Source organism: Myzus persicae, unplaced genomic scaffold (genome assembly GCF_001856785.1).
Source record: "Myzus persicae strain clone G006 unplaced genomic scaffold, MPER_G0061.0, whole genome shotgun sequence".
Classification (NCBI taxonomy): domain Eukaryota; kingdom Metazoa; phylum Arthropoda; class Insecta; order Hemiptera; family Aphididae; genus Myzus; species Myzus persicae.
In genome coordinates, this window is record NW_019104076.1 from 117,790 (window position 1) to 130,608 (window position 12,819).

Here is a 12,819-nt window from a genome sequence, read left to right on the forward strand (position 1 = left end):
TGAATTAGTTGTATTTGTTTCAAATGTTGCAACTTTATGTATTCAATTGTATTATAATTTATAAAAACTATCAAGCTTTTAAGAAAAATGTGCACTGGGGTCATTCAAAAACCATATTATATGAATTACTGTACATAATTAAAAAATAAATTTATGTTTTGGTTATATTATTTCGAATTAAAATATCACTGGGGACAAATAGATAAAATCTTAATATTGATTTTCACAAAATCTTTTTCCTCTTTTTCCAATCTATAGCATCAGTAGAGTGAATAGTTTTGGTAAGAGGGTGATGTAAGCCGTTTAGTGAAAGACGACATTCAGAGAAATATGGATGTTTAAATTAGTCGCCTCAGTGCCTCACTATAAAAGTATAAAGCATTTGAATTTTCTTCAGTTATCTATGGGTGTAGGAAATTTTTCTTCAGCTTCTCCTAAAGCTATTTAAATTATAGATTATTCAGAAAATCTTATCATTTAAAAAATAATTTTACTGATGAAGAATTTGCAAATTGTGAATGTATAGTAATTCACAATAAAATGCTTGTTTTACTTACATTAGTTAACAATAGCCAGCACTGCAGAAAATGAGTTAAGAAGTGTCTAGGTGCAAGCTCAAGACACACCTACTTTGAGAGCTCAACAATATTTAACAAAATAAAATTAAAAAATCAAAAACTTTATAGAAACCAGTTGGTAATATCTTAAATAAACCATGCTGAGTTAAAAAAGTCACAAATTTTACTTGATTTTATTGTTAGGTAAGTAATTTTTTTTAAATCCTTGTATAATAGTTTTGATTCAAAATGAGTATAAGAGATTTTTCAATACAATTTACACATACACAAAATATCATACATATCAAAACGCATTCACGTCACATCATTTTACTATTTTTGAGCAATATTAGAGAAAAATCACTTCACCTATTGCAAACATTGTAGAGAATAATATTTCTAAGGGTTTGACATTCTCTCGATAATGTAGTAGACATCCTGAAAATAATATTATGTTTATAATGAAAATAATTAATATTTAAATTATCCTATAAAAGTATTTATTTTATGTAATTGCATGTAGGTATGATATAATAATAAATTACATAATAATTTATTAGTCGATTAAAAAACAAAACTAAAATTATAAAATAATCTTATATTTTTTTTTATTTATTCAATACAAGGATCTTTAGTTATTCTTTAAATGTACATAAACTAGAATAATTTGTAGTGCAAAAAAAAAATACATCAATTTATAGAAACACAAAATTGAAAAGTATTATAATACTTTATATAAGAAAATCAATTGCTGGGAATAATGGTTGACATAACTGATAAAATCTGAAAAATAAATACTTAATTATATTTTTAAACATATCCATTAAACAATTAAATAAAAACTTATTAATTAGTTCCTTACAAATAAATAACGATAAAGAAAAATGAAATGTAGTTAATGATAAAAGTTATTATAAATGTAAATTACTTACTTTAGTCATAGTATTAAATGTTACATTGACATCATTTTGATTTATTGTATATGGTAAAAAAATATCCAACTCATATTTTGTTTGTTTGTTTGTAGTTAACAGTAGACAGTCTTCGCCACATTTTAAATCAATTTCTTGTGAAGTATGCTATAAAATAAAAATAAAAATAATAATTCAAAGCATTCATGTTAGATGTTTGTAATGTTAATTTTTATAAAATTACCACATCTGGCATACAGACATCTAAAATGATATTTTTTGGATTATCTTCTGGTTGTACATACATCTTATACTCAGGTTTGACATGTATGTCTAACTGAGAAAGTGTTGCTTTTGAATTTAATTCTTGAATCAGAGGTTTTTTTTTAAATGTTGATGGCCTAGGAGGTCGTTGTTGAATTCTGTGCTGCTGCAAAGATCCCAAACATTTCCTATTCTTCAACAAAATTGGATCTACAGCATAACATAATAACAACCAAATCAAAAACATATGTAATTTCAGATAAATAAGAACAAGATTATCACTTAAAGGAACTCTGATCCTCACTACTTTCATACACACCTCACCTGATAAATGTTTGGTTGTATATCACCTTGTAATTAATTAGTAAATTATATTTCAAAATAATATCAAAATTAGTACATACAGAAGACGTAATTAGGTTTTCAAAAAGATTGATTAATTTGATTAATTAATTAATTAATGATTCGATCAAATTGATCAATCGGGAACTCACATGATACTTCATAGGGGTTTAAGAATAAAAATAACAAAGAAGAGAGACTCCATAAGATGGTAAGCTTTATAAATATTAGATAATGAAAGCTAATAAATACTTTCTGAGCTTATATCGATTTTGAACTTTTCAGCAACTCCCTCTATCGACGCACAAACAATGAATGTTTGAAACACATCATCATTTTGACACTTTTTGAAAAATTCTGAATTGACTGCTACATCGTAAACATTAACTTGAGCATTAGCTATAACATAAAAATAAAATAAAAACAATTAACATTCAATGCATTAATAAAACATATTTCCTATTTACGACAAAATATGTTGTTAGTCTACACCGGTGTTATAATATTTAATATTTAATCTATCTGGTACCCATTACAATTATATTTTAATTCAAACACATTGGAAACAATAATTTTTCCATTTATTATTAAATAAATTCATACATAATTACAACTTAATTAAATTGTACAACAGAGGTACCCACTATAAATAAAATAAAAATTGACAAAAAAATAAAATTATATTATAAATTTATTTTTTGTTAATGCACGGTTTTAATAATATTCAAATAAAGAAAACAAATTACTAATTAGTGTTTAATTTTGGATTGAAAACATTTTGTTAACAAGTAAGCTCTGCTTCAAAAGTTTAGTTATAATATTATAAAAATTAAATGTTTACACTTACACTTATCAGTTTCTTGGTGCTCTATACCAATACTTAAGGGAATACAGAATTTTTCAGGATCCTTAGAATTGAAAACTTCTTCAAGTTCTTCTTTTGTAATATCATCTGGAGGTGGAATATCTGGATGGTGGCAGAGGTTTATGAATACCTTTGACTTATCAGTTTTCAATAATTTTATACAAAGTCCTATAATTAAACGAGATTTAAAAAATACTCAATCAAACTTCTAAAATTTTAAATAATTATAAGTACTTTAAAATGAAATAGTAAAAATTAATTATTAGAGTAGTACCTGGAGCTGGTTTAACCAATTTGCCTGATTCGGGATTAAGGAAACCATTCACAAAGTGTTCGAATTCTTGTTCCTCGTTGGTCTGAAAATAATATTTATTACGTTACCCATTTGGATTCATTTTAATCATGCAAGTATGTGTACAAATATTAAATACTTGAATTAAAAGGCTTTTTTCAATGATCGACTCATCGACATCTAAAAAATTTTTGGACGACATCATATTAATATTACTTTATGTGACATGTGTTTAATACAATTTATCGAAAATACGAATTAGAATTTGACAGGGAACAAAATATAAACTGAAAATTTGAGTCAAATAATTGAACTAAATTACGAATAGTCGAACAGGATTCAAAAAACTGATCAAATGCCGGTGAACACTGAACTTCAGAGATGAATAAAGATAAAAATTCTGATATGGAACTATTAAAGAAACTCTATAAGACTATAATAATTTAGTACCACGGATTATACTAATCCGTGTTTAGTACTCATCAGTTATCACTATTCAATTACTGATAAAGTGGGAATCATAACTATAGTATACTTAGTTGCCTATGTATTACTTATAAGGAGTTATCTGAGAATTTTATATAATTTTTATACATAATTAATTTTTTTAGGTACTTAAATAAAATAAATAAATAGTAACATATAAATCAAAATATCAAATCGGACTTATTGACCAATTACCATGAAATAATATATCCAAAATATGTGTAGATAACTTGTTAGACATTGTTAGATTACTCCCTGAACAATATTGGACAATGTTAAACAATATTTTTAGAGCTTTTTTTATGTTTTGCGCTGCCCGCTGCACAACTTTTTTTGCAAATGTTTTCAAAGCAAAAAAAGTCTGAATTTATTGAATAAACACAATCCTCTATTATAAGATAAATCTGTGTATTTTTTAAAGTAATATACGTCAATCTAGGGTACATGAAACATAGGTAAACATTTTGCATTTGTGTTGTAAAACCTTAAAGATTAAAAAGTAAATATAGTTCATCTTACTTATTCTGCAAAAATTACTAGGTGTTGAAAGAAAAATATATGCAAATGCATAATTATCCACCCTTTAGCCTTATTTGCTATCTTAATATTCTTATCCAATAAACATAAAATGATTGTAAAAATAAAATTACTTTGTATATACAATTTACTGTTATACCTAATGGAAAATGTTTATTTTTCTATATAATCATAGTATACCTGACACCTATAGGTCTATAGCCAAATCATGCCGTCACAGTCTTAGATTATATTATTATAATATAGATTACGACTGAAGTTTATAAGTACTCCTTTTTCTGTAACAGACATTTTCAATACTTGTTTATACATATTAAAAAATAAAGTTACTTACTTAATTATGATGTAGACTATTCAGCGGTGAGTTGAAAATCATTAGGGTAATACCTCCAAAAGATAATTTTACATCATAATAGGTTAAATTAGATTGAGTTAAGAACATACATTGGCAGGTACTTTTTAAAACTAATGGTAGTATAAATAATTAAATATAAATGTTGTCATGTCAGGAACAAGAAATAAAAACATCATTTTTGAGATTGTATGTATCATAATAATAAAATATTTATTATATTACACACAAGCAATTTGTTTTATATATTAAACTGCATAATTATGGGCAACTTAATACGTTTATATAAGTACACAAATTTAATAGAGCCAAAATTGTATGAACAAGTAATTTAATATACTCAACATATAACAAATATAATAGAATATCAAACACCAAAGACCCATTGGAGGTCAGTATCTTGAATCTTCTTAATTACCATACATTATTATGTCCATGAATACTATACCTACATAACATTTTTATATTACACATACTATAATTTAGCTTTGTATTGTTATACACTACAAAACCGTTTACAGAACAATAAATGTAGCATACAATTAATTATTACTTGTTATTAAAAATAGTGTATTGATGATAATAATATATTATGGGTTAATTACATTGAATATAATTTTTATATTGATAAATCATTTTGTTGCTACAAATGGGTTCCCCAATCAAACCTTTTTCAATATATGATTCGTATAGAGTTATATTTGCTGGACTGACTTCTGGAACAGGAATACTAAATGAGCTATTGTACTTGGATTGACTATTTGGAGTTACTACCAAAACACTTGATGGATTTATTGCCATTAGTATATACCTGTAAAGTTGTAATAATATATTTTAATTATTTGATCAATTTTTAATAATTGAAACAAATTTATGCAATCTGCACAAACATTTATTCTGTGTTAATTGATAATATATCTAGTTTTAGATTTAAAACAAAGCAAAAGAAATAGTATTGGATTTTTTCTTAAGTAGACATTTTTTTGAGTAGTAAGTTAAACGTTTAAGTATTTTGTGATTAGAAACTATCATTCAAGACCTGCTCCTCATCAAAAAAACAATACATTTAATTTGTCTGTACATAAAATAAAATAATTAAAATATAGATATCAAAATATTCTCCCAAAGAACGGTAAATCACTAATCAAAATAATAAAAAGATAAGATTATTTAATAATATTTACTTATACAAATACTTATTTTTTTGTTAAACTATTAGAGTGAATTAAAAATTATTATATAATAATAAAATTACTTTTTATAAATAGCAATCTCTGTTGGTTTTGTAACTGCTAAATTAATTCCATAAATACTCTGTTCCGTCTGTAGAGGATCAAATGTGATAGAATTATCTTTTGATGTAATACTCATCGAATCGATACGTTTTGAAAAAGAAATATCTTCATCGCTTTCACCACTACCACAACTTAACAGAGACATAATATTTAATATTAAGCAAATAAACATATAAATTTATAAGTTATAATGTAACGATGAAACTGAATACATTTTATTTTTTTATAATTGATATAGGTACCTGCTACTAGTGTTGATTGAATTTGTAGAGCTATGGCCCGTCATGGAAGGGTTTCTAGTTTTGTCAGAGATTTGTTCACGTTTTTTACCAGGTCTAATACGCATAGAAAATGGACTGAAATCTGTTACACAATTTGGCATAAAATCTCTGAATAAAACATAAAAATAAAAATAGTTTATTATCATTCATAAATTGTAACGATTGATGAATTACAAAAACTATACCTCACAGAATGGCTAATTTCAAAAGCATAACTTTCAGACATTACACTGAACTCGTCTGTTTTATAGAAGTGACTAAAACTATCGTAGTCATCAATATTTAATGTATGAGCTGGATATATTTCTAAATATTTTTTTTGTCTTTCCATACAAGATAACGGCAAACAGTCCATTACACATTCATCCCACCATCTTGTCAACGGAACACTGGAAAAAATAAATTGTATCATATTTATGAAATTAATTTGAATTATATTATTGGGATTGGACCACCCTACTACAGACAGTAAAAAATACTTAAAATTAAGTCAGCGCCATATTTGTTTTTTCTCTTAGACCCACCATAAATAAAGTGCAATCAAAAAAATTCTTTTTGCGATGTTCTTAGAGTAAAATTACATACGACCAAAATTTATAGAGGATAATATTTTTAAGGATTTGACAAAAGATTTTATGTATTTATCAAGTAATTAAATAATAAATTTGACTTTACATGCAACTTTGAAAATAAAGAATAAAATTTGTGAATTTAAATGGATAGGTATTAAATTGTTTTGAGACAATATTTAGATAAATTTATGTCATATCCTCAAAAATATTATACTCAATAATTTTTAAAAAGAGTGATTTTACTCTAAGATTACTTCACAACATACGAAAAAATAATTTTTTACAAATACCAGAGTATTTGTCAGTCACCAGAGAAAAAACAACAACGTGATGACATCCCTTTAATACTTAATTATTTAAGAAATTATAAAATCATAAAATACAATCACTATTAACCAGTCATTAGAGAGAAATGTTGTTGTTTCTGGATGATGTAAATAGTAATCAAAATTTTGTTCCCAAATGGCAGGCTCATTTTCATTTGGACAAAATAATCCCAAAAATAGATTTATGGCATTTTGTTTTTCAGTATCTATACATAGCCAATATACATAATTATATAACATGTGAAAAAATTAGGTTCAAATATAAGCAAACTTTAACTAAGTTCTAACCAGAAAACGTATTGCTATAGTAACGACTCAATGTTTGCATAATGTCATTGCCTTGTGATGTCCAAGGGGCAGTTTTACGATAAGTTTTTATACGATGAATTAATTGAGATCCTCCATATTGTAAAGCTAAAGTGTCTCCATGGTCTTCATATGATACTTCTAATAATCTAACACAGTCAGTATCATATTCTAATAGCGGTTTGTGCAATAAACCTAAATAATATAGCTGAAAAAAAAGAAAACTATTTTAATAGAGAGTAATATAATAAAATTTATTTTATCCAAAAATGATAATTTCTCAACATATACTAGGATTGCACAAAAAGTAAGGTTATAACATTTTTAAAAATCTAAAAGTGCATATATTTCATGAAATGTACACAGAAGTACCATGGTTATTTTTTTACATCACCATTCAAATCTATGCATTTTTCTAGACATAGTGCCAGATTTTGTTACTAGAGTTGAAGAACTCATACTCCACCCCATTAGATCCTGGCTATTTTTCAACTGTTTCTTATACATATTAAGTATTTAAAGCCAGACAAATATTTTTTTATTTTAAAACTTCTTGAACTTAGTTAAAAGGTAATAAGTGAGAACCAATGGTTACAAAATCCAGAAAGTAAGGGCATGTGTGATGGGTATCACATCCATATGCGTAATTTCAGTTTTTGACTTAACATATTTAAATGAAATATACATGGGCCCTCTGGCTCTGTTCAAATACCTTTAAAATACATTACTTTATGTAATATAATACAACATAATATATTTATCATTTTTTCCTCACCTACTTTTGTACATTTAATATACACATTTTAATACATCTATCTATTACTAAAATGAAAAATATTTTCAGTAAAACAAATTATAACATTTGGGTACCTACTAATTTATATACTATAATTGATAATAATTGTAACTATCGAATAAAAATTACAAATTTATAAAAAAAAACACAATGGTATCTAGTATTGACTATATTCCAAATACATTTAAATGTTATCAATTATTTGTAATATGTACTTATATTGTAATTACTAACTTGTAATAATATTACTAAAACTATATTATGTTCTGTGGGTGGATAGAAAATTATAAAATAAATTCTTCAAACAACATTGACTGAATTATGCATAAATTTGATAATTATTGAAGGATTTAATACTTCAATTAAAATACACATTTTTGGAGGGGCTAATTTTAATATTGGAGAGGTTAAGCTCCTCCAAGTCCTCCCAAATTTTGCCTATGGGTATCTCACTTCAAGAAGATGAAATCTTGGAAAATTAAAGTGTTGTGAATTCTCATTTACACGAAGGCTAAATATCACTAGTCAGCATTTCCCCATTAATCATTTTTAATTTTTCTCTGCAGTTTTTTAAGAGTCTAGTAACATTATAGTAGGTTGCATAATTTATGCTTGCCTCATGATTAATCACATTTTTGCAAAACTCAAGCTCAAGAAGTTCTTAGGGGAAAAGCATTTTTGTTTCAAGAAGAGGTGAAAGATACAGATAGAATTTGGATGGAGTGCTAGTTCTTTAACAGTGGTTACAAAAGGTGATGCTAAGCCTGCAAAAATGCATTATGTATAAAAATAACTTTATACTTGAAGTCTATGTAAATCTATGTAAATATCAAGAAAACATAATATACCCTTATCAATTTTTTAAAAAAGTCATAACTTTACTTTCTGGATAATTCTCATTAGTTGTCACTGATGCACTCGACAGTAATTATAAGTCTAATTAGTTACATTTATAAATACAACATAAATTCATACTTGATAAGCTAGTGCACATTTTCCAATAACAAATTGTGCAGTGTTCGTACGATCTAAACAATCAACACAATTTACTCTAATTATTCCATTTTGAAGTATGGTACCATTTTTATCTTGCCCAAAAGTAGGTTTTTCTATAATCCGTGGACAATTAATGTACATGCCAGTTTTAAAGATTGCCATACGGGCAATGTCATCAAGGCGTCTCATAACATTAACATTTTTACTGATAAATGTACAAATAAAAATATATAGATACCAACAAAACTAAACTAAAAAATTGAAAAAAATGTTTACCTTTTATTCATTCTTGCCATATCAAAATGTATGTATTGAATGTGATGACAAGGTGGTAAAAACTTATTTAAATATTTTACAGCTGATACCAAATGATCACTTAGTTGTGATTCATGAACTTTCTTTTCACGTTTTTTGACAAGATTTATTATAACTGTTGGTGAGCCGTATCTTTTATATAAATTATTAAAATGAGCACCTTGAAAATATTAAACCAAACATCTTAATGAGATGGAATCTATTAATGCAAATTCATTAAATAACCAACAAATATGAAACATTTTAACACTTTTAACCATTATAATTTATAATGGATCAAAATTCAATAACTTGAAGATCAGTGAGCAAATATTAAAAAAAAATAATATGCCTTGTCCTTGATATTTAAAATTAAAATACTATTAAAAAAAAAAAAGATATGACACATATTGTACAAAGAAAGTTACTAACCAGATATTTCATGGAATGGATCAATTAATTCAAATGATATTGTAGGTTTTGGTACCATTTTACTTATATCTTGGCTCCATAAGCCAGGAACTGAACCTCTCATTTGAAGAAATGAACTTATATACATATTATTTTGACAACTTGCTCCATGATCTTGAACTATTTGTTCGGTTTCAACTTCATTACCAACCTCTCCCTAAAAAAATATTAATAATTACATTATCAATCTACATAAAATAAATTGCTTTAATAATTTTATATCCATATAAATGTATTTTAATTAAGTTGAAACCACTCACTTCAAAAACTTATTCATAAAAATAGCATTAATCATCTGTTTTTAATCTACTAAAGGAAAAAAGTATGCATTAAATATATTTTTGAACTCTAACTAACTCTAAAATATGTTATTAAGTTATCAAATCAACTAAAACCATGATGTAGACTAGCCGAACAAAAAATATTAAAAGCTGTGATTAAAGTTTGATTCAAAATAATAATTGTTGTAAACACTTTTATTGTTTGTTTATTTTTTTCATCAAATTGTAAATGTGTGGACCTACTATTTAAATAGAACGTGTAACAATAAGAAAAAATAAAGTATGATCTTGTAAATATTGAATTCGGACGCAGGGTTATAAGCATAGCATTAGTAAGGTGTATAATACATAAAAATTAAATCCTTAAATATTTTGTAATAATTGTAGGAATGACTTAGTGGGATATCAATGGTTAATAATTAACCATTAAACAAATAATTATTTACATTTTTATTAGCTCCTCTCTTCAAAAATCGTGTACCAGCATATCTATTTGATCTCCGAGCAATTAATGTAATATATATTGGACGTCCAAAAATTGAAACATTTGATTGACTAATAAAACCATGCATTATATTTAAAATCCAATCTGGATGTAATTTGTCACGTACATCTTTTAATAAATAGTCGTTCCAAACAAATATTTTATTTGGACAACTTCTGGTAACAAATACACCTTCTCCATTAGACAAATCTATAACAATAATGTAAATTATATTTACTTTTGAAGTATAAGTGTAAATTAAATGTTAATGAAACAATATAATCAAAGATATTTTTAATGCCAATTCAAATAATAAATATTAAATGGAAAAATTCAGAATATTTGGTATTAACAGGTAATTTTTAGTAATCTTATACAATATTGTTTCGATAAAAACAAAACAATAAGAACAATAGCAATTTGTAAAAATATACATAATTTAAACAATTAACTAACCATTTGGAATATTTTGCGCAATTGACATATTGACTTGAAGTGTATGCGTAACATCATAACTGTAACTAAATATTATAAGAAAAATAAATAAGAAATACTATAATTTATAATACAAACAGCCGACACAAATTTGTAATGGAAAGAAAGACACTTCCCACACACCTTCATAAAAATGTATATACGTATTCCAAAATAATTAGACTACTAAAGCTGGTTCTTCCAATGTTCGGTTAAGTGTGCATTAACTTAAACTAGACATTGTAAGAATGACTCTAAGTTCAATTAAGATTATGACACATACCTACAGTTCATTTTAATAAATACAAGAGATGGAGGGTGTCAATCAGTGTCTTGTACCCATGAAGAAAAAATAATTCTACTCCATTTAACTAACACATTAAACCAGCCTTACCTGAAGTAAAAATTGCTTGATAAATCTACACTTTGAAATATTTTTAAATAACGTGGTTCATTAGCATTAGGAATACGATAGGCATCATTGGGCAAATATATCATAGACGTATCTTCAATTTTGTATATGATTTCACGTCCTATTACAGCAACACGGCGACGTTTCGTTATTAAAATCATATAATATCCTTCTAGTAGTCTTACAAAACCTTAACATAAATTAAAAATGAATGTATTAGTATAAGAACATTGAATTATTTTAAACACAGAAAATGTATTATTTTTACCAACTATGCCAAACGCTGATGCTATTTTACTTAGAGTGGTATTTCTGTGTAATCCAACATTCAAAGAATTTATCATATCCAGTTCAGTGTACTCAACCCGGTCATCCACAATAGTCAAGTCATGACCCTCTGTTCGATCAATTTTAAGAATGCGATACTTTGTACGAGCATTATTGGACCCAACAATAAAATATCTCTGAAAATAGATATCAATTGATTTTTCATTAATTTAAAAGATGGCTATGATAAGTTACAGAATGTACATTAACATTATATTATGCTTACATTTTTAGATTCATACACTCCAATTTTTTGAACAAAATTTATGGCTGGAAGACATTTTATACGGAATGTAGAATTAGATTTGTCCATACTCACTATCTCTTATAATGTATGATTGAATAAAAAAAATTAAAACATAATAATATATTAATCTGTACACTGTGCATGAACAATATTCATTAATGTTGGACAACAATAACAAGACACTAATATGTTATATGGTAGGTAAATAACCAGCAACTGTAGCAACCACTTCATAAACTACCTATAGGTAATTACTTATAAATAAATTGAATATATTATATTATGTATTGAGCCATTTAGGCACTGTTCATGAAATCATCTAAATCATCTATTCTGCTATTTAGGTATAATATAGTAAGAAATACGAAAAAATAGGTAACTTAATAATTTAAATTCAAATGTAATCCACAACTCACAAGACAGGGTGGTAATGAAATGTGAATTCAAAATGATAAGTGAGCGATAACAAACAGCTGATTTGATAAACAAGAAATGACAATATTGTTTGCAAACAGTTTAAGACTGAGTAGGTCGAGGTCATAGATTCTCTGCAGTGTATAATGTACGTTTTACCACTGAGTACTGACCAATATTAATAATATATTATAATATTTAATATATAATAATTATTATGAAACATAGATTTTAGGT

At 25.9% G+C, this 12,819-nt stretch overlaps 2 protein-coding genes across 2 annotated transcripts; both read right to left on the minus strand.

Annotated features, from left to right (window-relative positions):
- Positions 1-1,204: 1,204 nt before the first annotated feature.
- Positions 1,205-3,713, minus strand: LOC111038382 (PIH1 domain-containing protein 1-like). The gene is made up of 7 exons (XM_022321452.1): positions 3,371-3,713; positions 3,214-3,295; positions 2,922-3,107; positions 2,327-2,473; positions 1,713-1,942; positions 1,490-1,636; positions 1,205-1,340 (listed from the first exon to the last, which is right to left on the minus strand). The coding sequence occupies exons 1-7, from the start codon at positions 3,434-3,436 to the stop codon at positions 1,302-1,304; spliced, it is 897 nt and encodes a 298-aa protein (XP_022177144.1). The 5' UTR covers positions 3,437-3,713; the 3' UTR covers positions 1,205-1,301.
- Positions 3,714-4,789: 1,076 nt separating this feature from the next.
- Positions 4,790-12,616, minus strand: LOC111038372 (polyphosphoinositide phosphatase). Its single transcript, XM_022321435.1, has 14 exons — positions 12,148-12,616; positions 11,863-12,058; positions 11,577-11,784; positions 11,165-11,229; positions 10,671-10,918; positions 9,905-10,100; positions 9,455-9,653; positions 9,158-9,383; positions 7,369-7,594; positions 7,151-7,286; positions 6,368-6,571; positions 6,144-6,290; positions 5,862-6,032; positions 4,790-5,417 (listed from the first exon to the last, which is right to left on the minus strand). Exons 1-14 carry the CDS (start codon positions 12,232-12,234, stop codon positions 5,204-5,206), a joined length of 2,523 nt encoding a protein of 840 aa, XP_022177127.1. The 5' UTR covers positions 12,235-12,616; the 3' UTR covers positions 4,790-5,203.
- Between the last annotated feature and the right edge of the window lie 203 nt (positions 12,617-12,819).

What these genes read in the sequence shown, in the direction of transcription:
- LOC111038382 (XM_022321452.1), bottom strand. Translation starts at nt 3,436, where the DNA reads ATGATGTCGTCCAAAAATTTTTTAGATGTCGATGAGTCGATCATTGAA. An exon ending in AATCGATATAAGCTCAGAAA is followed by an intron (nt 1,943 to 2,326) that starts GTATTTATTAGC and finishes GTTATGCTGTAG; the next exon opens with ATCCAATTTTGTTGAAGAAT. An exon ending in CATTTAATACTATGACTAAA is followed by an intron (nt 1,341 to 1,489) that starts GTAAGTAATTTA and finishes TTTATTTTTCAG; the next exon opens with ATTTTATCAGTTATGTCAAC.
- LOC111038372 (XM_022321435.1), bottom strand. Translation starts at nt 12,234, where the DNA reads ATGGACAAATCTAATTCTACATTCCGTATAAAATGTCTTCCAGCCATA. An exon ending in TCCATTCCATGAAATATCTG is followed by an intron (nt 9,654 to 9,904) that starts GTTAGTAACTTT and finishes AATATTTTCAAG; the next exon opens with GTGCTCATTTTAATAATTTA. An exon ending in CTATAGCAATACGTTTTCTG is followed by an intron (nt 7,287 to 7,368) that starts GTTAGAACTTAG and finishes GGCTATGTATAG; the next exon opens with ATACTGAAAAACAAAATGCC.